We start from the raw sequence: 22,651 nt of genomic DNA, 5'->3' as shown, positions 1-22,651 counted from the left end.
AAACACCCGTCTCTTCCAAAGTGAGCTTCGAGCGAGGGGCAGGCCGTAGAGCGGGAACCAAATGAAGCCTCCCCGCCGGGGCGCTGCGGCCCCTTTAAGGCCCAGTCCGGAACCTGGCCCTTTAAATGTGTGTCCGTTTCCCCTGACGTCAGCCCGCCGGCGGCCGCGCCGCTGTTTACCGCTCCGCGCGCCGCACGCCGTCCCCAGTTCCGGGCGCCTGGGCCGCCGCGCCCGCCCGCCCGCCCGCTCTTAAAGGGCCCGCGCAGCAGACCGCCCGCCGGCCGCGCGGCGCCGGGTGACTGCGCCCCCGCCCCGCCCTCACGCGCCTCCCTCCGCGGCCGCCGGGCCGCCCGCCTCGCGCCCGCCCTCCCGCCCCTTCCCGGGTCTCCGGCTCCCGGCAGCTGGCCTCCCCGCGCTCACAGCCCCGGCCTCCGCGGGGGCTCCGAGCCGCGCTCCGCCCCGCGACCCGGGCCCCCTCCCGCGGCCCGGACCCCGCACCCTCCCCTCCCCGCCCCTCCCGCCGGTGCCCGGGGAGCGTCTCTGCGGCCGCCGGGAGGGGACGTTTCCTAATCTCGGGCCGGGGTTAAAGTTCTGGTCCTGGTGAGATGGTGGAGGCGGCGGCCGGCGCCGCGACCTGCCCCGGAGGAGTCCCGCCGCCCGCCGCCGCGCCCCCCGCCCTGCCGGGGCCATGCTCGCCCTGGGCCTGCCCCTCCTGGCGCTCCTGGCGGCCTCGGCCCAGGCCCGCCCGGGGCTCCTGGGGCCCAAGAACGTGTCGCAGAAGGACGCCGAGTTCGAGCGCACCTACGTGGACGAGGTCAACGGCGAGCTGGTCAACATCTACACCTTCAGCCACACCGTGACCCGCAACCGGGTGAGCCCCGGGCCCGTCCCCCCTCGCCACCGTCGCGTCCCCGAAGCCCCCGCCGGACGGCTCCTGAAGCCGCCGGGTTCCCAGCCCCCCCCCCCCCAGCTGTGGTCTGAGCCCCCGCCGGACGGCTCCTGAAGCTGCCGGGTTCCCACCCCCCCACCCCCCCAGCTGTGGTCTGAGCCCCCGCCGGACGGCTCCTGAAGCTGCCGGGTTCCCACCCCCCCACCCCCCCAGCTGTGGTCTGAGCCCCCGCCGGACGGCTCCTGAAGCTGCCGGGTTCCCAGCACCCCCCCCCCCCCCAGCTGTGGTCTGAGCAGGACGGACCCGCCCCGACCCGGCCGCCAGAGCCTCGTCGCTCCGCGGGCCGGTCTCGGTAAAGAGGAAGCCGCTTGCTGCTGCCTCGGCCCCGAAAACCCCGAAAACCCCAAACCCGGGGCGGGGGGGCTCCGCAGCCCTGCAGCCCCGGGAAGCCCGCCCCAAGCCCAGCCGGGGGGAGGCGGGGGCCTGACTCCCTCGCCCTGACCTCACTTTCGTTTCCTCCGCGGGGTTGAACTTGGGCACAGCCAGGGCCCGGAGCCCAGCGCGCGGCGGTTCCTGCTGCCGGCCCGTGGCCCCCTGCCCAGCGCCCTCCGTGACTGCACTTGCTGAGAGGCGGTGTGGAGAATGGAATCGGAGTTTTTTCCAGGATGGGGAGGGATTTGGTTTCTATGACAGGCCAGGATCTGCCTTCAGTGCCTGGTTGGGCAAAGCTCCATCTCCTGTTTAGAGTCCTTTCTTGCTTTTTTCCATATCTGGGTGACCCTGGGAGCTGTGGGCTCTGCCCCTCCGAGAAATGCTGCCCTAGGGCTCGGGTTTCTGCGGCCCAATAACAAGATTCAGAGGAGGAAACTGAGGCTCTGAGATGTGAAGTGACTTCTCCACCGCCCTGTCCCGTGGTCAGAGCTAGGGATAGAATTTAGCTGCCTTGGCTCTCGACAGTCCCTGTGTGTCCACCCGCCCCAGCCACTGACTAGATGTTGAATAGGAGCTTCTGGCTGTTAAGGAAGAAAGTTGAGGAGCATTTTTTGCTCCCCTCTGTCCATGTGTATGTGCATGCACATATGTGCAAGCATGTGCATCCCGTGGGCATGGATAGGGTATCCCATTTCTGGAGGTGCCGAGATCTCCACAGTGTTTCCTGTTGGGAAGTGAGGCCCTGCAGTTGCATGGGTCCCATTGCTCTGCCGGTACTGGCATCCAGGAGCTTGCCTCTCCCATAAGCCTCTCCCCTAAGTCAGCACCAGTCCCTCCTGTAGACTGGGGGTTGCTCTGGCAGAAGAAGGGGAATGGATAGCTTCCCAGTCTGACCAGGATGGGGAAAGAACAAAAATGGTTGGCAGGAGGGAGGGCAAGGCCCACGGTCTCTGAGCCGCGTGTCCTGGGTTGCAGAGGTAGAGTCGCCATGGGCTTGACTGAGGGACATTTTCATCTCATTCTGCAGACAGAAGGTGTGCGTGTGTCTGTGAACGTCCTGAACAAGCAGAAGGGGGCTCCTTTGCTGTTTGTGGTCCGCCAGAAGGAGGCTGTGGTGTCCTTCCAGGTGCCCCTAATCCTGCGAGGGCTGTGAGTAGGACCTGGGGATCAGGGAGGGGGTAGGCCTAGGTCAGGCCTTGCCCAGAGCCTCACCCAGGTCCTTATCTGGGGCCTCTGACCACCCAGGAGCCCCTCTGTTTCTCTTCCCCATCCCCAGACCAAGAGGCCAGTTAGTGGCATGAGGGCCGAGCCAGCCAACCCAGAGTCTGTCAGCCTAGTGGGGGCAGAGGTGGAGGGATGGTAGAGAATCAGAGTGGAGGAATTGGGGCCTTGCTCCTCTGGAGTGACATACTGGTTGGGACATTAGTCACGTCCCAACTCTCTGCTTTGGGCCATAGATTTCAGCGCAAGTACCTCTACCAAAAGGTGGAACGAACGCTGTGTCAGCCCCCCACCAAGAATGAGTCTGAGGTCCAGTTCTTCTATGTGGATGTGTCCACCCTGTCACCAGTCAACACCACATACCAGCTTCAGGTCAGCCGAATGGACAACTTCATGCTCAGGTGTGCAGGGGAGAACAAGGGACTGTGGGACTGGCCTCCTTCCTAAGCTCTGGGGATGACCTTGGAGGCTCTTCTCTGCCCTACAGGACCGGGGAGCTCTTTAGCTTCAATACAACAGCAGCCCAGCCTCAGGTAAGATCCCCTGTTGACTGCCCCTCAAGAGAATAAATGGGGAAGCTTGAATGTGGGAGTAGGAGTGGCTGCTGGTATGTGGGAGTTTCAAATTGACTGGACTCTCCCTGGAGAGACTCTGGAAGCAGAGGCTCTCGCCCCAAGGTGGTAATGGGCAAGTAGCATGGGAGGTGCAGAAACATGGATCTGGCTGCCATCCTCTCCTACTTGCCTCTTGGGCACTGTCCTGAGCGCCCAGCTGAGGTCAACAGGAGTGGTATCCAGAAAATGGGGCTGCTGATAGTCAAGGCTTCTCTCCCCAGAGAGCCTCCAGTGCCAACCTGAGAGAACTCACACTGTCCCCTAGTTCTAGGGGCCAGAGAGGGCATCCTCATGAGATGGGCTCTCCCTGCCGCCCTCCCTCTGCCCTCAGTACTTCAAGTATGAGTTCCCAGAAGGAGTGGACTCAGTGATTGTCAAGGTGACCTCCAACAAGGCCTTCCCCTGCTCGGTCATCTCTATCCAGGATGTCTTGGTAAGTAGCCTGCCCTTTCACACTCCACCAGTGGATAGCAGTCCCCCCGCGTCCCGAGGGGACGGCCCAGGTGCCTGCATCTGCTTTTCCACTCCTCCTCTGTAGTGCCCTGTCTATGACCTGGACAACAATGTAGCCTTCATTGGCATGTACCAGACTATGACCAAGAAGGCAGCCATCACTGTGCAGGTAGGAACGCACACGTGGCTGGTGATCAGCTTTCCAAACCTCTGCCCCTTTTCCCTTGCCCCATTCCTCCCCTACCCATTAGTCCCTGAGACTTTGGGTCCCCTATATATGTGAGAATTGAATCATAATCCTAGTTGCCTTTGGTGGCAGGAAAGAGCAGCATACCCTTTCTGGCTGCCCTGCTTCATATCTGCTTCATTCACTGCAGTGACAGCAAGGAGAGGAAAGGGGCCCTCGCTGAGGCTTCTTGCCTGCACTTGGCAAAGGCTGAAACCTACGCTGGGGGCAGGGAGGGGCCGTGTGTTCACCTCACAGCACTCATTGTGTAACTGACGGAGGCAATGTGGCCCCTCCACTCTTTCTCCTGGCCGGCGCCCAGCCTATAATAGGGCACCCATGGGTGCCATGATGGTGGGGTATACGCACACTTGCTCACCTGGCCGCAGTATAGGTTTGGGCTTTGGGCTCAGGCTTTGGAGTCAGATAATCTTGGCTCTACCACTTACTGGCAGTGTGACCCTAAGCTAACCTCTGAGCCTGTCCAACAAGGGTAATGATAATACTGTCTTGTGAGGGCCTTTGGGAGGATTAAGTAAAATAACATACAAAGAGAGGTTAGCATAATTTCGGGCCCAGCGGTGGTATTCAGAAGATGATGGTGGTGCTGATGACAGTAACAGTATCACCGTCGTCATCGTTGTGCAGCGCAAGGACTTCCCGAGCAACAGCTTCTATGTGGTGGTGGTGGTGAAGACCGAGGACCAGGCCTGTGGGGGTTCCTTGCCTTTCTACCCCTTTGTAGAAGGTAATTTTGTGCCCCAGGCCTGGCTGGGGATGGGGAGGTCTCGGTCACTTCCTGGGAGGCAGAAGAGCCTATGCGACTGATTAGTGGACAGGATGGGATACCGGTTTTTGGCCCCAGACTCTCCCAGGGCTGGTCCACCAACTCTAGCTAAGTTCTGGGCAGCCCTTTGTTTGCCAGTGTGACATTTTACTTCCAGATGAACCGGTCGATCAAGGGCACCGTCAGAAAACCCTGTCAGTGCTGGTGTCTCGAGCAGTCACATGTGAGTGTGGGTGGCTGAGTAAGGATGCACTAGCCTCTGGCTCTTCCTCTCAGACCAGGGGTAGGAAGGGTGGTGAGGACCTACTCAGCCAGGCTGACGGGGTGGGAAAGGGGCAGTGTTCTTGGTAGGCTTCATGATGGAAGGGCCCGGAGGTGAGTCCCAGTGTAACTTGGTACAGAGTCCCTGACTGAAGAGGAGAGTACTGAGTTCCAGTTATCTTTGTGCCACTTAGCAGCAGTGTAATTTCCTTGAGCCTCAGTTTCCCTATCTCTGTAACAGGGGTAATAGAATCTGTCCCATTAGTCTCACTAAGTTGTGAATTTTAGGGCAAAATTAGTAGGAAAGTACAAGGCCCCTTAGTCATGCTCAGTAAATATTTACTGAGCGGTTGAATGGGCCCTTTATGAACTGGAAAGTATAAGATAAAAATAAGAGACTGTGATGGGCGGGGAAAGAAGCTGCCTCTCCTATACGGATTCTTTATTCAGCAAATATTTATTGAGCACATCTGTGTGCCAGGTGCTGTGCTCCAGCTGCAGCCCTAGGGAGCACCTGTCTAGAGGGATAGGAGCTGGTTGCTGCACAGGGTGCCAGGAGCTGTGATGAGCAAAAGTTAGGTCACTGTGGGAACAAACACAGGAGAGAAGAAGTTTCCTCGAGGACAGTCATTGAGCTATGTTTTGAAGGTTAAGTCAAGATGGAGTTTTTGAGAAAAAAGTGGAGGAGAAAGTTCTTGCAGAGAGAGCAACATGGGCACAGACAGTAATCAAGCCAGGGTTTGGCATGATTTGGGGAACGGCCAGTTCACACTGGCTGGGTCATTGCATTTGAGGGGAGAAGTGGTGAGAGATTTGGCTGGGCCCTGTGTGCCATGATCGGTGTGTTCAGCGTCCTGCTCCCTTCCCAACAGCTGAGGCCTATGTGGCTGGGATGCTCTTCTGCCTGGGCATATTTCTCTCCTTCTACCTGCTCACCATCCTCCTGGCCTGTTGGGAGAACTGGAGGTAAAGTGGAACTGTTGGGCCCTCCTCTGTTCTGGGGTATGTTGGGCAGGGGATGGGGGGAGATGGCCCAGCAGGATTTGAGCCAGCCCAGGGTAGTCATCCACACCATCTACAGGGCAGAGGAAAGCAGGCCCCTGCCAGGGTCTGTGGTCCAGGGGCCTCTTCTCCAGAAACCAACCCCTTCTCTCGGCCCTCATTCCAAGCAGGGAGACCCCACATTGCTTCCCAGCCTGGGAGGAGCCATAGCATCATGAATGAAAGACAGGGTTATGGGGTGGAGGGGGTGAAGGGAGGCCAGCCCAGCTGGAGGGACGCTCGTCCTGCCCTCTGGTTTGCCTCTGGATTCTGTCCCTGCAGGCAGAGGAAGAAGACCCTTCTACTGGCGGTGAACCGAGCCTGCCCAGAGAGCGGTACCTACAGAGGCCTGGGTGGGAGGGCAGAGTGTGCTCGGTGTTTTGGAGGGGATAGTGGTGGATGGTTCCTTCGGGGGTAGGAGAGGCTGTCTGTGGGCTTCTGGATATTCAGGTTGGGAGTAACACTACAGGTGGACATGGGGCTGGGATGCTGTCCCTGCCCATCCCTAACGTGCTCGTCTGAAAGGCTGCCACCTGATTCATTCTCTGGGTTAGCTGTACTGTTTGCCTGCCTCAGACAATGGACTCACAGTCTCTGGGATTATTAACCTTTCATTCTCTCTTCCTTTCTTCCATCCCTCTCTCTCTTTCTCTCCTCCTTCCTGCTTGGGACCTTCTCTCTCAGCTTCTCTCCTTGGTAAGCTCCAGGTGCTGTGGGCAGAGGAGCTGGCGTCCAGAATGAGGGAGGGAGAGGGGAAGAGGGAGGAGTGTCTGGGTGGGACCTGTGCTGGCCAGTGCTGTCTGTCCCTGCTGCTGGTAATTGAGATGCATCAGTTCCTTGCCATTTCTCTCTCCATGGAGGACAAAGGGTGGCGAGTGTTTCCACTGGGGACACACATGGGAGGGAGGTTGGGGTAGGTGGTGGTGGTGGTGGGAGGGAGCTGTGTTTGCTGGGATCCTGCTTATTGTTTGCGGCTGCTGTGGCCCTTCTGTGTCTCTTTTTTCTTCTCTCTTTTCCGGGGCTTTCGGCCTTTCTCTCCTCCCAGGGCTAAGGGGACCTTGATGCCTTATTGCAGGTCACCCTCGGGTCCTGGTCGACTCCTTCCCTGGCAGCTCCCCTTATGATGGTTACAACTATGGCTCCTTTGGTATGTGTCAATGCCAGAGAGTGTGCTGGCCCACGCGCAACCTAGTCTCCTGAGGCTCCCACCTCCATGGTGGCAAATTGGTAGCCAGCCTCCTCAGAGCCCCCTGGGGCTGGGGCCAGCATCCCCTTCCCTGGGGTCTTTCCTCACCAGTTATTATTCTGCAGAGAATTGTTCTGGATCCACCGAGGGTCTGGTTGACAGCATGGATACCGGCGACCTTTCCTACAGTTACCAGGGTGAGTGGGCCAGGCACTGCTGAGCGTGTGGTGCAGGGCTGTTCAGGCTGGGTGAAACCTATCGGTGGGCGGTTGCCTCTTCTGCCAGACGCTGGGACAGGGAAGGGCCTGCTGTCTCCCACCCCTCTCCTCCCTTGGCCTTTCCTCCTTGGCTCCACTTCCCTGGTAACTTTCCCTTTCCTTTGAAGGGCACGACCAGTTCAAGCGGCGCCTTCCCTTTGGCCAGATGCGGCAGCTGTGCATTGCCATGGGTAGATGTGGGGAGGGGGGGAGCTGCTCTGCCAATCAGCTCCTGCCAGGGCGGTTGAATAGAGCCCCTGGGCTCCGGGGCCAAAAAGGTGCTTTGTGCATGGCTTCCCTCTAATGCTGACAATTGCCAGCTCTGGGGTCTTTTGAGATGAGCAGGCACTGGTGGGCTGGTACCCCAGCTCCCCCTGGGCCAGATACTCTGGTTTGCTGTCCTGTTTGCCAGCACCCTCACTCCCTGCCTTCTGGGTTAGGGCTTGTGGGCAGGGGCATCATGTCCTGGCCTCTGGGGCTTTTGTCGGACAGGGTCACAGGAGGGAGCTGCTGAGGCACAAGAACAGTGCAGGCCGGAGCAGCAGGTGCTCTTCCCAGAGGCAGCCTCTGACTCTCACCTGCACCCTAGGGCCCCCTGGGTCTCTACCCAGTGTCTTCTCAGAATCCACACAGCTGGGCATCTTCTAATCAGCATGACTTCTGCCAAATTCTGTCTTACTGCTTGTCTGGGGCCTGGGTCTGCTCAGTGCCCTGGCCTCGAAGCCTTGGCTCAGCGAGGGGGCAGGGCTGGAGCAGTCCTATTTAGTGGCCTTTTTGCAGAGCCTGCCCTGGTTCCCCTCAGGGACTTAGGAGTATTTGCTACCTCCCCCCAGGGCCTGAGTCCACCTCTACCCCTGCTCTGAGCCCACAGTTTGCCTCTTCCCACTGCCTAGTAATTGTGACAATTGCCCCAGGTGGGTAGAGACAGACCTCGAGCTCAGTGCCCACTGGGACACCCTCCCCACTCTCTCCAGATCGCCCCCTTGACCCCGTGGGCACGCGGCCACGACTCGACTCCATGAGCTCTGTGGAGGAGGATGATTATGACACGCTGACTGACATCGAGTCGGACAAGAATGTCATTCGCACCAAGGTCTGACCATGTGGGCAGGCCCCGGTCGGGTCCCCCGGGAGGGGAGAGTCTGTGTTCAGGCCCCCGTATATCTCCCCCTGGGGCAAGACAAATTTCCAGGGAAACTGGCCCGACTCCCAGTCCCCCTGGGTGCTTGGCCAGCAGCACTGGGACGGCCGAGAGCCCTGCCCACCATTGTCTGTACCCTCTTGTGCTTCTCTCCCCTGGGCAAGAGGGGCCTCTCTCAGGTGGTGGGGAAGGGGCTCACTCTAGCTTCTCCCCAGCAATACCTCTGTGTGGCCGACCTGGCTCGCAAGGACAAACGTGTTCTGCGGAAAAAGTACCAGATCTATTTCTGGTGAGTGGACAGGTGAATGGGCTTCCTGTTATGTGGGGTGGGGTGGCCTTTTCTTGGGTCCTTCCACCTCACTGTTATCCTCGCACTCCTCAGGAACATCGCCACCATTGCCGTCTTCTATGCGCTCCCTGTGGTACAGCTGGTGATTACCTACCAGACGGTAAGGAGGGGGGACTGGCTACCCTGGGCCCAGAGCCTCAAGTGCAGAGTGTCTAAGCCTGGGGCTCTGGAGTGAGCATAGGTCTTAGGTCACTGGAACTGGGTTCAAATCCCAACTTTTACCAGCTGGGTGACCTTGAGCAAATCACTTAACCTCCCTGAGCAACAGTTTCTTCATCTGCAAAATGGGGCCAGCACAGTACCAGTACTGGCACCTTCCCCAGCTTGCAGGGATTCATGAAATGAGAGCCCTGGGATTTTGTAAGTCTTGGTTTCCCTTCCCTTTTCTCTGTACTGGGGTAAGAACTTGAATTACGGTCACGCCCTAGGATTTTCAGCCACACCCCAAGAGAGGTGATAGTGACTGTGCCACAAGGAGGACTGCCTGGTGTACATGCGCGCACATGCTGGCCGTGGCAGCACTGCCTGTCCACGGCAGAGTGCAGTAGCGTGGCCTGGGCCTCAGCCTGGCTCTTGTCACTGGGCAGTGGTCTGAGCTTGGTGCTTTAGCAGCCCCCCACCCCTCCCTGCTGCAGGTGGTGAATGTCACAGGAAATCAGGACATCTGCTATTACAACTTCCTCTGTGCCCACCCGCTGGGCAACCTCAGGTAGGGATGTTCTTGAACTGGTGACCCCGGGAGGGGCTCTGTGATTGCCTGCCTCAGAGGGAGAGGCTGGGCGTGAGGCTGAGGCAGTGCGCCCTGTGTCACCCCTTCTAGTGCTTTCAACAATATCCTCAGCAACCTGGGGTACATCCTGCTGGGGCTGCTCTTCTTGCTGATCATCCTGCAGCGGGAGATCAACCACAACCGGGCCCTGCTGCGCAATGACCTCTGTGCCCTGGTACGGCGTCTGTGAGAGTGGCCAGCCTGCCCTGCCCACATGCCCACTCTGCCCGCAGCTTGCTCCTCTCTCACAAGCTCCGTCTGTTGGGCCCCTTCCTTCCTCCCTTCCTGCCTCACCTCTTCTCTCCCTTTCCTCCTCTCCTTCCTACCAGGAGTGTGGGATCCCCAAACACTTTGGCCTGTTCTACGCCATGGGCACAGCCCTCATGATGGAGGGCCTGCTGAGCGCTTGCTATCACGTCTGCCCCAACTATACCAACTTCCAGTTTGGTGAGTGGGGCCTCCCTTTTCCCTGGCTGAACCTAGAGCAGGGACCTGCCTGTGTCTTTCACCATCCCCACGTCACCGATAGGGGTCCCCAGGACTCAGACTCAGCAGCTGCAGGACCTGGTGCACACACATCCAAGCTCATGGAAAATTGGCATCTGGGGGCTTTCGCATTGATCTGTGGTCCTTTCTTAGGGAAAGGCATGTGCAAGCCCTGAGAACATGATCTCAGGGGAAGTCAGACTGGGTAACAGCTAGTAGGGGACAGTGTGGTGTGGCAGATACCACCGGCTTGCTCTGTCGCCTTGTGGCGGTGTGGGCTGGGAGTTCCATGCCGAGGCCTGGCAGTGTTTCTATGGCTCATGGCCACGTCCCCACCCTAGACACGTCATTCATGTACATGATCGCTGGGCTCTGCATGCTGAAGCTCTACCAGAAGCGGCACCCGGACATCAATGCCAGTGCCTACAGCGCCTACGCCTGCTTGGCCGTGGTCATCTTCTTCTCCGTGCTGGGCGTGGTGAGGCCCTGTAGGAAAGGCATACAGCCTTCACGCACCTGCACCCCCTTTTCCACCTTCCGCAGGAGAGATCCCTGCTCCTTCCCAGGGGTGCTTTCCCTGGCCCTGAGAGCTCTGCTCCTACCATTCTTCCCAGCTTCTCCAGAGGAAGGGTGGGCTGGGGGAGCAGCTTCCTTCAGCGCCAACTCAGCCCTTCCCTGGGCCGCCCCTGGCAGGTCTTCGGCAAAGGGAACACGGCGTTCTGGATTGTCTTCTCAGTCATCCACATCATCGCCACGCTGCTCCTCAGCATACAGCTCTATTACATGGGCCGCTGGAAGCTGGGTGAGGGCACGTCCGGGGCAGGGCATGGAAATGGGACCTGCTGGGCCTCATGGGCTGAGGGGAATGTGGCCTGGGGGCCTGGGTTGCAGGAGACTTTCAGATTCTACCCTGTCACTGGGGGCCTGGAGGAATCACTGGGTGAGGAATTAGACAAGGCCTCGGCACAGTGGTAGCCCCCAAAGGTCCCAGCTCCTGAGCTGGTGCAGGCCAGGGGCCCAGGAGAGAAGCAAGAAGCGCACCTTCTCTTGTAGACTCGGGCATTTGCCGTCGGATCCTCCACGTGCTCTACACAGACTGCATCCGACAGTGCAGCGGGCCCCTCTATGTGGTACCTGCCCTGCTCCCCAGCCCCTCTTCCCCCATCTGCTCTCTTCCCTCTGGTGGGGGTGGGGCAGAAGCTGGGGCCCAGGGCAGGGGGTACTGGCTGGCCTGGACCTTCTCCCATGCTCTTCCTGTCTCTCTCCCCTCTCTCAGCCCCATGTCTCTGCTTCCCTCTAGGACCGCATGGTGCTGCTGGTCATGGGCAACATCATCAACTGGTCACTGTGAGTCTGACCACTGTTTGTGGCAGCCTGGTTGGGTAGGCAGCTGGACACTCGGCCAGCCACTGGCCACCTTGGGGGCCACGGACAGATTCTAAGCTTTGGGCATGAGAAATGGGGGCTGAGGAGAGGTGTTGGCACCTAGGGTTCTAGAGTCTTCTGTAGGCTCTGAACCAGCCCCACGTCCTAATGAAGCATGGAGTAGGGAGGAGGGCGGGCCCTTCTTGCCCTTGCCCTCCCGCTTCACCAGCCTCCCTCCTCCTTGCTAGGGCTGCCTATGGACTCATCATGCGCCCCAATGATTTTGCCTCCTACTTATTGGCCATTGGCATCTGCAACCTGCTTCTTTACTTTGCCTTCTACATCATCATGAAGGTGAGGGGGGCGGGCTGACCCTGCTCTGCTGCTGCTCTGCCTTTATGGAGGGAGATGGGCACAGCCTGCCTGGGGCAGCACTGACACTGAATTTTCCTGTCTGTCTGTCAGTGAGGTTTGAGGAGGGGAGAGGCTAACATCTCTTGCACGTGTCCCCTGGGAACCAGCTACACACACACACACACACATACGCACGCACGCACGCATGCACGCACGCGCGCCATTTCCTGAGCACCTTCCATATACTAAGAATGGCCCGTGAAACTGGTAACACTTCAGGCCACAGTTGCTAAGAGGCTTGTCTAACCTGCAAGGGGTTGAGGTGGGGCTCACTGAGTCTGTGGCAGGCTTGTGCCTCCGAGGGCCAGGTGTTTCCCAAGGGACCCTCATGCCATCCAGTGTCAGAGGAGCCCCCTGCACAGTGAGAGCCCTCTGGTCAGGACGCCCTGCCAGCACACAGTTCTGAGCACATGGAGGCCCGGCCAGGGTGGCCATCAGCGGTGAGGATCTAGGCTGCTAGTGTGGGGGCGCATTGAGCTGTGTAACTATTTGAGGTGATGGTAGGAATTCAGGAGGGCTTCCTGAAATCCTGGTAAGGTGCCAGGGGTGCGGTGGGAGAGCCTGGCCCTCAGGCTGCTCTTCCTCCCCTCCCCCAGCTCCGGAGCGGGGAAAGGATCAAGCTCATCCCCCTGCTCTGCATTGTCTGCACCTCCGTGGTCTGGGGCTTTGCCCTCTTCTTCTTCTTCCAGGGACTCAGCACCTGGCAGGTGAGCAGCCATCCTGCCGAGAGGGCGGGGGGTCGCCCACAGGCTCACGTTGAGCCAACACATGGCCGGTTTTCTTTCCACACATCATCTGTGAGCACCTGCCATGGCCAGTGCTTCGCAGCAGCTTTCTTGTCTAACCCTCCTACCATCCAACATGCATGGAGGGTCCCCATACTACTTGTGAGGTGGCTGAGGCTCAGGGAGGCTAAGGCACCTGCCCGAAGATACACAGCAGGGAGTGGCACAGCTGGGGTTTGAAGCCAGAGATTCCAGGCTCTGCCTTCTGCCTCCTGGGGCACCTACCATGGGTCAGGCTTCAGTCCTGTCATCAAACTGTCCAGTGTGGGCTTTGCCTCGGAGGCGTTTATAGCCTAGTTCAAGGGAGGGACTGCTGGTTCCTGGCTTTCTGTTTACAACGTGATATTTGAAATGAAGGTACAGGCTAGACGGGCAGGGGCATGTACAGAAGGGCAGAGGAAAAGAGCCTCTGAGTTAGGGCGCCAGGAAAACTGCAAGGCAGATCTTGCTCTTGGCCATAAAGGCCCTGGGTAAGGGGGAGGGGCCCTGTGGCCCAGAGACCTGTGACCTGTGGACTGATACAGAGGCAGAACTAGGTGGGAAGACGGGAGCCAGGTGAAGACTGTGCTTCCGAGGGCGGGGAAGGTCTCCCTTGCTCCCCACTGTGACCTGAGCCGGGGCGCAGACAACCACAGAAACAGCAAGTCCCCGCCGCTGTCTACTGGACCTGAGTGCCACAGGTCACGGCTGCTGCGGGCTTGGGCAGGGTTGTGTCAGCTGACAGTTGTGCTTTGGAAAGAAAATGAGCCTGAAGGAGCCCTGGAGGCCTGAGTAGAGTCCAGGGCGGGGCTGTTAGGAGGCTTCTGGCCTTCTAGCACCTCAAGGTCATCACAGCCCTCTGCTCTCAGATGGAGCGAAGAGTCTGCGGGGGAGGAGGGCCCAAGTCAACCAAAGGAGAGGGCAGAACAGGGAGAAATTTGTAACAATAGCCAAGTTCTTAGACGTGGGAGTTGGGGGGGAGAGGGGGAAGGGGCAGAAAGAAAGTGTCCTCCCACCTGGGGCTGGGAACAGGGAGCCCTGGAGGTAGAAGGGGGTGCCAGGGCCAAGGCAGCAGGCACCTCTCCCCGTTCCTACCTAGAAAACGCCCGCGGAGTCAAGGGAGCACAATCGGGACTGCATTCTCCTCGACTTCTTTGACGACCACGACATCTGGCACTTTCTCTCTTCCATCGCCATGTTTGGGTCGTTCCTGGTACGTGAGACTCCGGCAGAACCGGGAGGTCGAGTAGAGGTGCAAGCTGCCCCTTTCCTGTGCTTGACTTGGCATCACCCCACAGGTGTTGCTAACACTGGACGACGACCTGGACACGGTGCAGCGGGACAAGATCTACGTCTTCTAACGGAGCTGGCCCCTGCCTCACTCACGGGCCCTGTGCCCCTCTCCTCACTGCCGGAGTCTGTAGCAACAGGGATGTGAGTCCCAGCCCTGCTGCCCTGTGCTGGTAGCAGGTGGGACACCAAGCCTCGCCCAGGCTTGGCCCCGACAGTCACGGGGGTGGCCTTGAACCTTGCAGCTGCCCCCTGCTGGGGAGAAGGCCTGCTCCCCTGAAACCCCAAATGTTGGCCAAATTGCTGCTTTCTTATCAGTGTTGGGGCCTTCCAAGGTCCCTGTCCTTGGCTCTCCGTTTGTCCCTCTGCAGGAAAAGGGGGAAGTGTTGCCCTGCCCATCTCATGCCTCGAATTCTGCCTGTCCTTCCCTTTTCCCCAGCCTGGAACCCAAAACACTTCATTCCTCAGTCTGGGGCCTGGTTCTCTGGCCTGTACCAGGACCCTACTTCTATTTGGGGTTGTACCTGGCTGCCATCACTGCCCACTCTAGTCAGCCAGGACAGATGGGTGTAGGGTTTTGGGGACTGGCCAGCTGGTGCCAGGCTTATGGTGCTAAGACCTGCAAAGGGCCCTGGTGGCTCTTTGGCTACGAGGTTCAGCTCATATGTGAGTACTGCCTTTGATCTGAGGGGCTGAATTCAGAGGTCACCTTCCTGTTCCATCAGCCCCCAGACTGATGCTAGCACCAGGCTTGGAAAGAAAAAGCTCACCCTCCTCCTTCCTCTTTCTTTCCAGGGCCCTTAGTCCTGCCAAGCTCCAACAGGGGTCTTTTAGTGCCATTGACATTGCCCAAGAGTGTCCAGGGGCAAAGGAGGGAGGAAACAAGAGCCTAGCCCACCTGCCTCCTCCACCGCCACGGGAGCCCCAGTGCCTATCATAGAAAGGGGCTCAGGAAAGGGACATGGCATTTCTCTGTCCCTCATCCCAGCCTCACTCTAGGACCAGGGCTGGCTCCTAAGTTTCCGTCCAGTCTTCAGCCAAGTTCTGTGTTGGTCACACACATGCGTACATGTGAAACCTTGGAGTTTACACTGGGTGGCCCCAGCTCTGGGGCCTCTGGCTGCGCGCGTCCTGGGGTCCCCTTTGCCCTCCCTGGTCCATTCCAGATGCCAGGGTTGGGGAGTCAGGTCAGGCCTCTGCCTTGCAGATGGGAATGTGTTGTGTTCTTCCCAACTTGTTTGTATGGCCCTCCCTGGGCTGGGGAGAGGAGGTGGGTTTGGATGTTTTTTCAGAGCTCTGTTTGATGTCTATTTCCATGCTATGGTTGCATTTCTGTTTTCTATGAATGAGTGTGCATTCAATTAAAGACACAACAGACACAGTCCTTGGACCCTATTTGCTCCCTCTTTCTGGGTGTAGATGTTGAGAATGTGGGGTGGAGCAGGGGTCTTCCATTTTCCAGTGCTGGTCTACCTTTCTCTTTTCCAAGTCCCAGGCCCATTGGGAACAACAGTTCAATTCCTCTGTGTTCTCTCCTTTGAGTAGTGGTGTCAATTCAGTAAATGTTACGAGGAGCCTGCGCCATGCCAGGCACCGTGCTGAGCACAGGGTCAAGCAGTGAACAAGCCTTAGCCATGCCATCTCACCTGAGGTCCCCACCCCTTTCTGGCAAGTGACAGTGACCTCTGCCCACCTGGTGCCCACTTACCAGTCAGGTGGCTTCCCTGTGACCTGAGTCCCTCCCAGCTTGGCATGCTGCAGGTACAGTGCTCCCTCTCGTGGCTTTAAAGGACAGGCATGCAGGTCAAGGCTGAGGCGGTGGTCAGGGAGCACAAGGTGTTGAAGGCTAGTGGGTGCGAGGATGACAGGCAGGCACCAAGAGGAGGGAGTTTTGAAACGAAGGTTGATTTAGATTTCAGCAGGCTAAGAAGGACAAGATTTGGGAGCCAAGGGAGCTGGTGAATTGAGGACACAAGCAGAGGTCTATGGGCTGCTCTCTAGCAGCTCTCCAGCTCCTTTTCCTGCTCTTCCTGCAGGCGCCACGGGGGGGCACTATAGCTCTGCACCACTAGCCTGTGTGGGTCACTGGGGGTGGGGCTGGGGGAATGGAGCTGTTTCCTCTGGCAGGGAGGGGGCCAAGGGCCCAGCACTGGATTTGGGAGGCTGACTGGTGCGCCCACCCTCTCCTTTTAGCCCTTCCTGAGACCCATGAAGCCAGGTACAAGCAAGATATGAGTGGGATTCCTTCCTGGGGTGAGGGAGTCCCTTTTGTGTTCGGGATAAAAGGCGGGAGGGACGATTGCAGCATTGGAGCTTCCTACCCTGGTGTTGGTGTCTCAGGGCCTGCCAGGCCTTAGAGATCCTCTAGGTGGGGACCAGGGTTGACTGAGCCGCTGCCAAACCCCTAAATCCCACCCCCAACTAAAGAACAGGACCCAAGACCCACCCAACAGGAAGTTCTCAGCCTGAGCAGATGATAGGGCTGAAAGGGGGGTCTCTCAGCCTCTGCAGCTCCCACAGGTTGGCAGGTCGCAGGGATGTTCAGGTTCTGCCACTCATGGCTCACCATGTGGCCTTGGGTGAGATGCACTCTGAGCCTCAGTGTCCTCATCTGTATAGTGGGGGTGGTAATTACGACCTCACAGTGTAGCTGTGAGTATTAAATGAAAGCATTTGCAAAGTGTCAGGCATGTAGTCAGTCCTCAGTAAAGGTTAGTTCCTATCTCCAACTAGAGCTAAAAGCCCAGGAAGAGAGGGGGGCTGGTTTGTCCCTACAAACCTCAGTGATGGGCCTTCCCTCCCCTTAGCCCCTTTTTTCTCTCCGGTCAGACCCTCTTGAATTTTCCCTTCCCTCAAACTCGGGGGGGGGGGGGGGGGGGGGGGAGGCAGGGAGCAGTGAAGCAGGAGCAGCCCTAAGTCCAGGCGGCAGGGAAACCTTCATGGTCCTGTCCATAAAAGGCTTTTCCCGCTGGTTCCCCACGCAGCTCAGCCCCGCCCCGCGCTCCATCTCCAAAGCACGCAGGGAATGTCTCAGGCAGCCCTGGCAGACTGCTCCAACTTGGTGTCTTTCCCCAAATATGGAGCCTGTGTGGAGTCACTGGGGGGCCTGGGGGTGGGGAATGGAGCCTGTTTCCTCTCTCAAGGAGGGGGTGGGGGACGGGGGTGGGGGGTGGAGGCTGACATCACCACAGCAGAGCCTTTAAACCCTTCACCCAGCCAGCGCCCCATCCTGTCTGTCCAAGGCCAGACAGAGCTGACTCCTTCCTGCGAGCCCTGAGGAGCCCCTGTGAGTGCATTTGTCCCAGGGTTGGAGGGAAGTTTGACTGGGACTTGACAGGAGCTGTGGATGTATTGCAGGATGGGATGGGGGTTGGAGGGGGGTGTCCCTGGTCTCCAGCTTCCTGGCTAGGGGAGCCCACCCTCTCAGCCAGTGTGCATTCCTAATCTCCAAGTGGGAGGTGGTCCTAACAGACGGGTGGTGAGGGATTGGTAGAATCCATATTGCTCAGACTGGGCAGCCTTGGGCTCATTGAATTGCCCAGGATGACAGAAACCTGAGAACTGGGCTAGTGGGTGTGTGGTAGGCTCTGCTGTCTGTTGTCTATCTAGGGGATGTCCAAGGTGAGGAGGTGTGTGAGTCACTAATGCTGGAGAGCAGTGTCCCCCTGGAGGGTCCCCAGGGCTGAGCAGTGTGGGGGAGCCCCTAGGGAGCCCCTGAGCAGTGAGAAGGACCACAAAGCCCTTGCACTCTGAAACAGGTGGGGTGCAGGGTGCAGGGAGAGGTGAGAGCTAACTTTGTGGGTATGCAGCTCCTTCCAACACTGAGAGGGAGGTCACCTCACTACAGGTGGGGGGGGGCACTGCAGGGAGCTTCCAGTGATGGCCTGGGTGGCTCCACCAGGCTGGGGCAGGCCCAGGACCCTGGGCCCTTCCAGACAGTCTGGCTGGTTCCCCTCCATGGTTGCTATTCAGAGAAGCAGAGGATGGGCTGTTCTCTGTCGCTGGAATCTCGATGAGCCACCTCTCCTGCCAGCTCAGAGAGGCACAGGGCTCATTCCTATGTGCTGTGTTTTACTCTGAGGCGGGGGATAGCAGTCCTGGGGAGGCCCCTGGTTCCACCAGGTTTCCCAGGTTCCCACTGGTAGGAGGTGCCCCCTGACCCTTTGCAGCAGGACTTTGTTCTTCCTCTGAGGGGAGGGGAGGCTGACAGAGCCAAAGGGCAGGGGGTCGAAGCAGAGCTTCAGACTGTGCTGTCCATCCTGTCCCAGGAGCCTTTGTCTAGAACGTCCCCCGGGTGCAGCTGTCTCCCCAGCAGCTCTCAGGCGAGAGTGGGGAGGTCTTTATCAGAGGACTTGGTGGTGGTGGGGGGGATTTCTTGGGACCAGGAGGGTGCAGAGTAGTCAAAATCTGATCAAAACCATTCTGATCAAAATCCAAATATGGTCTCTAGATCTAGGGGCTGCAACTTTATGCCCTTGCCACTGAGCCTGGTCCCCTTGGCTATCTGTTCTGAGTCTCCTCCTGTGGGGGTCGGGGACACCCTCTGGCTTCCTTCCTGTCCTGCTCCTCACACATCCAGTAAGGTCTGGGAGGGGCGGTGGGGTGGGGCCCGTGTGGTTCAGGTGGGCTGAGAGCGGCTGGTTTGATTCCCAGTCAGGGCACATGCCCAGGTTTTGGGCTCGACCCCCAGTAAGGGGCGTTCTCTCTCCCTCTTTCTCTAAAATCAATAAAACGTATTTTTAAAAAAGAGTTCAGGACATGGAAGATGGTGTGTGCCTGGACCACAGGGAGGCCTGCCGCCTGCCTGGGGTGGGGGAAGCTGAGATAGGGGAGGAGGGAGGCAGGGATGCAAGACGGGCTGACTGGCAGGTTTGTACCACAGGGCTCTGCCCAGGGCCCTGGGATGTGGGGGAGCAGGGCTAAGACAAAGTAGGCTGAGGAAGGGAAGGGCTTGCTGTTCGGGGCCAAACAGAGTGAAGCGCTCTGCCCTTGGGTTCTTTTGCATCACTGACTGGGGGGGGTGTTGCTCAGAGAACCCTGTCCTCAGAGGTGGCCCAGCCCTCACTTTACAAATAAGGAAACACCCGGAGGGAAGTGAGTTGCCCAGTTGCTAGAATTTAGACGAATCCTCCATCTCGTGTTCTTTCTCTCAAACTTTGTTGTCCTCTTGGCATGATTTTGAAGAGGGTGGAGGCTGGAGCGGGAGGAACACTTGCTGCTCTTACCCCTCAGCCAGGGGCCGCGCCCTGGGAGCCAGAGCCTGCGGTGCTGAGCTCTGAGGGACGCGAGGGACAGCTGTGTGTTAGGTGGCGACTGCCTGCTCTCACCCAATGTTCGCAGCCCCCACCGAGGGGACGAGCTGTCCGCGTGGGTAAAGGAGGGGCAGCCTGGGCCCGTGTGCTGTTCACTCTGCCTCCGCGGGGGGGTGTGGAGAGGGTCTGAACTCTAAGAGGAGCTGGGGGAGCATGCTGACTACTCCATCCTCAGAACATTCTCTCTGACCTCTCCGAGGCCAGGGGAGGGACTGGCCTCCTTTGGCACCTCTTCAGATGAGCTCTGGGCACCACCCAGTTGACACCTGTGGCCAGGTCAGGCTCCTCTTGAGCACCCACACCCTCGTCTGCCCAACGTCCTGCCTGCCTGGACTGCGCCTGCTCCTGCAGCCCTCCCTCCCATTAGCGCGCTTCTCCGGAGCAGGCTGCTGGTGGTCTGGGCAGGCAGATTCTTGGCTCTGGGGTTTCCCTGGAGGGCTCCGGCTTGGTTACTCAAGCTACTCCAGTGCGAGAACCTGGGCACGAGGGAGATCCCATGGGCACAGCAGTGGCTGCTCTCTCTCATCCGACTCCCCTGAGGAAATGCAGCTGCTTGGCCAAAAGCTCCTGGGCTTCGCTGTCTTTCTAGACCTTGCCCGGGGTGGATAAGTTGGAGCCTCTTCCCCTGCAGGCCAGAGGCTGAGGTGACCTGGCAAAGCCCTAGTTTTGGAGTCCCCTTCCGGCTAGGGAATAGAGGGGGGAGGGAGTCGGAGGTAACTAACTTGAGGCACAGTTAGTGAACCACCTCACACCTGCCTGGGTAGACACCTGCTGGCTCACTCTGGGGGGCGATGCGGCTTCTCCAGGAGGCCTCTCCAGTACCTCTGTGGCCAATCTTGGCAAAGAAAGAATGCTCCGCATTAGGGGTTGTCAAACCATGGCCCATGGGTGAATGCAGCCTGCTGTCTGTGTAAATAGTTTTATTGGGACAAAGCCATGTTAATTTGTCTAAGGCTGCTTCTGTGGGACAATGGCAGAGACCATATGGCCTGCAAAGCTTAGAATACTTACTTTCTGGTCATTCACAAAAAAGTACACTGAGCCTGCTCTCAACCACCAAAGAGCCGGTCTCCTGCTCCTCCGTCTCCAAGTCTGGAGAGGCCCGTAGGACCAAGGGGAGGAGCCTGGCCCAGAGGGGCAGTACCCTGAAAACAAAATTGGGCAGCAAGAGGGGAAAAACCAACGTTGAGGGTGGTTGGGTGCCCAGAGCTAGACCTGCCTGGCACAAGTGAAAGCAGGGCAGTTTTCTGACCCCTCTCTCCGTTCTCTGGCTGGTGCTGCTTAAGCTCTCCCCAAACATGGCCAACAAGGGACCTTCCTACGGCATGAGCCGCGAAGTGCAATCCAAAATTGAGAAGAAATACGACGAGGAGCTGGAGGAGCGGCTGGTGGAGTGGATCGTAGTGCAGTGTGGCCCTGATGTGGGTCGCCCAGACCGCGGCCGCTTGGGCTTCCAGGTCTGGCTGAAGAATGGTGTGGTGAGTGGCACCCTGGGAAGGGGGTTGGGGCTGTGCCATCCTGCCAGTCATGGGACAGGTACCCCGAGCCCAGTGCCAAGCTGTGTTCTGTGCCTGGCAGATTCTGAGCAAGCTGGTGAACAGCCTGTATCCTGACGGCTCCAAGCCAGTGAAGGTGCCCGAGAACCCACCCTCCATGGTCTTCAAGCAGATGGAGCAGGTGGCTCAGTTCTTGAAGGCAGCCGAGGACTATGGGGTCACCAAGACTGACATGTTCCAGACTGTTGACCTCTTTGAAGGTACAGGGAGAAAAGGGTGGAGGAGCCAGGCGCAGGACAGGTGGCTAAGACGGGTGAGGCGTGACCGAAGCGCGCCTCCTGCAGGCGGGAGTGGGAGGTGCCAGGACCAGCGCGCGCTCGCCGAAGCCGCCCGATTCTGCGAGAGCCCTGCCCCTGGGTTGCCGTTTTCTGAGCGGTGGGCGCAGGCCCTGCCTTGGGAGTCCTGTTCACACACAGCCCTGAAGTGTGGCTGCCCTCCCTCTCTTCTTACAGGCAAAGACATGGCAGCAGTGCAGAGGACCCTGATGGCCCTGGGCAGCTTGGCGGTGACCAAGAATGACGGGCACTATCGTGGAGATCCCAACTGGTTTATGAAGTACGTGGCTCCTCTGTGGCTGGGTCTGCGTGAGGGAGGCGGCCTGGGCTCACCCATTAGTGCGAGAGATTTGGGGAAGCAGATAGCCAGGAAGGTATGAGGTCTACAGTAGGGGGAAATGGGTCCCTAATACTTCTTTTTTTTTCTTCTTTAAAGTGTTTACTGCCTTGAGCTCAAACAAGGTATGGCATGATTTTTAAAAAAATGTTTTGATTTCAGAGAGAGGAACGAGATGGAGAGAGAGAGAAACATCAATGATGAGAGTCACTGATCGGCTGCCTCCTCCAGGCCCCCTACTGGGGATCGAGCCCACAACCTGGGCATGTGCCCCAACCAAGAATCAAACGGTGACCTCTTGGTTCATAGGTTGATGCTCAACCATTGAGCAACGCTGGCCAGGCCCTAATACTTCTTGACTCCTCCCTTCCTACTCTCCTGTGCTCCGCCAGTCTCCCTAGCCTGAGGGGTAAGCTAGGCCACGGAGAGAAGTGAGACGAGGTGGGAAGGGGATCAGGCTAGGAAGTAACAGAGCAGACAGAAAATGGGTGGAAAGCAGGCAGTCCTGACAGGTTTTATCTTGGTTCCTCCTCTTCTAGGAAAGCCCAGGAGCACAAGAGGGAATTCACAGAGAGCCAACTGCAGGAGGGAAAGCATGTCATTGGCCTACAAATGGGCAGCAACAGGGGGGCCTCCCAGGCTGGCATGACGGGCTACGGAAGACCTCGGCAGATCATCAGTTAGAGGACAGGCCCAGCCCCCTGCCTGGCCCCCCAGCTCATTGGCTGCATCGGCCCCTAGCCCCCCACCCCCACCTGTTAGCTCCCTCAGCCAGCCAAGCTTCCAGGCTCCGAGGCTCCTCACTGAGCAAAGGTGACTGCACTTGGGCAACTCTCCCCCACCCCTCAGCCCAACTTCTTCCTCCAAAGCACTGCTCCTGGGCCTCCTCCCAGCTCCCCACCTCTCTACTGTCTCTCCCCATCCTGGGCTGAGCAGGGGGGCTGGGCTGGGTGTGGCCTAGGGGTGGGGCAAACCCACTGTCCTCCTAGGCAGCAGATGCCCACTGAGGGAGACCCAGCCCAACCTCCCCCCATTTTTGCTGGAATATTTTGGGGGTTGAAATTCAAGAAGCAAAAAAATATATACATCTTTTCTCAGGCCTGGCTGGCAGAGTTTGATTTGCTGTTATCACTTCCATGTGGTTCTGAGAAACAGGAGCAGGGGACAGACAGGGAAGAATGTCCTCTGAAGCCCTCCCACTCCAGGGTCCGGGGGTCAGGTTCTCT

The 22,651-nt window shown here is 58.5% G+C and overlaps 2 protein-coding genes across 5 annotated transcripts; both read left to right on the top strand.

Moving 5' to 3' along the window:
• Positions 1-544: 544 nt before the first annotated feature.
• SIDT2 (SID1 transmembrane family member 2) lies at positions 545-15,329 on the top strand. Of its 4 annotated transcripts, XM_081152999.1 has the most exons (27): positions 545-871; positions 2,349-2,470; positions 2,779-2,943; positions 3,030-3,075; positions 3,488-3,589; positions 3,695-3,778; positions 4,484-4,583; positions 4,780-4,845; positions 5,756-5,849; positions 6,207-6,259; positions 7,000-7,071; positions 7,236-7,307; positions 7,496-7,558; positions 8,342-8,460; positions 8,724-8,797; positions 8,891-8,957; positions 9,493-9,566; positions 9,678-9,801; positions 9,956-10,073; positions 10,454-10,590; positions 10,806-10,914; positions 11,166-11,242; positions 11,413-11,459; positions 11,726-11,831; positions 12,488-12,598; positions 13,755-13,868; positions 13,954-15,329. In XM_081152999.1, the coding sequence occupies exons 1-27, from the start codon at positions 689-691 to the stop codon at positions 14,014-14,016; spliced, it is 2,562 nt and encodes an 853-aa protein (XP_081009125.1). In that variant the 5' UTR covers positions 545-688; the 3' UTR covers positions 14,017-15,329. The 4 variants fall into 4 exon arrangements, with proteins under 4 accessions (XP_081009125.1, XP_081009127.1, XP_081009126.1 ...); XM_081153001.1 differs by lacking the exon at positions 7,000-7,071; XM_081153000.1 differs by lacking the exon at positions 7,496-7,558.
• Positions 15,330-17,103: 1,774 nt separating this feature from the next.
• Positions 17,104-22,523, top strand: TAGLN (transgelin). Its single transcript, XM_081153204.1, has 5 exons — positions 17,104-17,231; positions 20,544-20,735; positions 20,836-21,013; positions 21,266-21,368; positions 21,965-22,523. The coding sequence occupies exons 2-5, from the start codon at positions 20,556-20,558 to the stop codon at positions 22,107-22,109; spliced, it is 606 nt and encodes a 201-aa protein (XP_081009330.1). The 5' UTR covers positions 17,104-17,231; positions 20,544-20,555; the 3' UTR covers positions 22,110-22,523.
• Positions 22,524-22,651: the final 128 nt, after the last annotated feature.

The sequence above is a fragment of the Miniopterus schreibersii genome (assembly GCF_964146895.1).
Source record: "Miniopterus schreibersii genome assembly, chromosome: 12".
NCBI classification, from domain to species: Eukaryota; Metazoa; Chordata; class Mammalia; order Chiroptera; family Miniopteridae; genus Miniopterus; species Miniopterus schreibersii.
The sequence above is the reverse complement of the archived record's forward strand: the minus strand, read 5'-3'. Positions and strand labels throughout refer to the sequence as shown.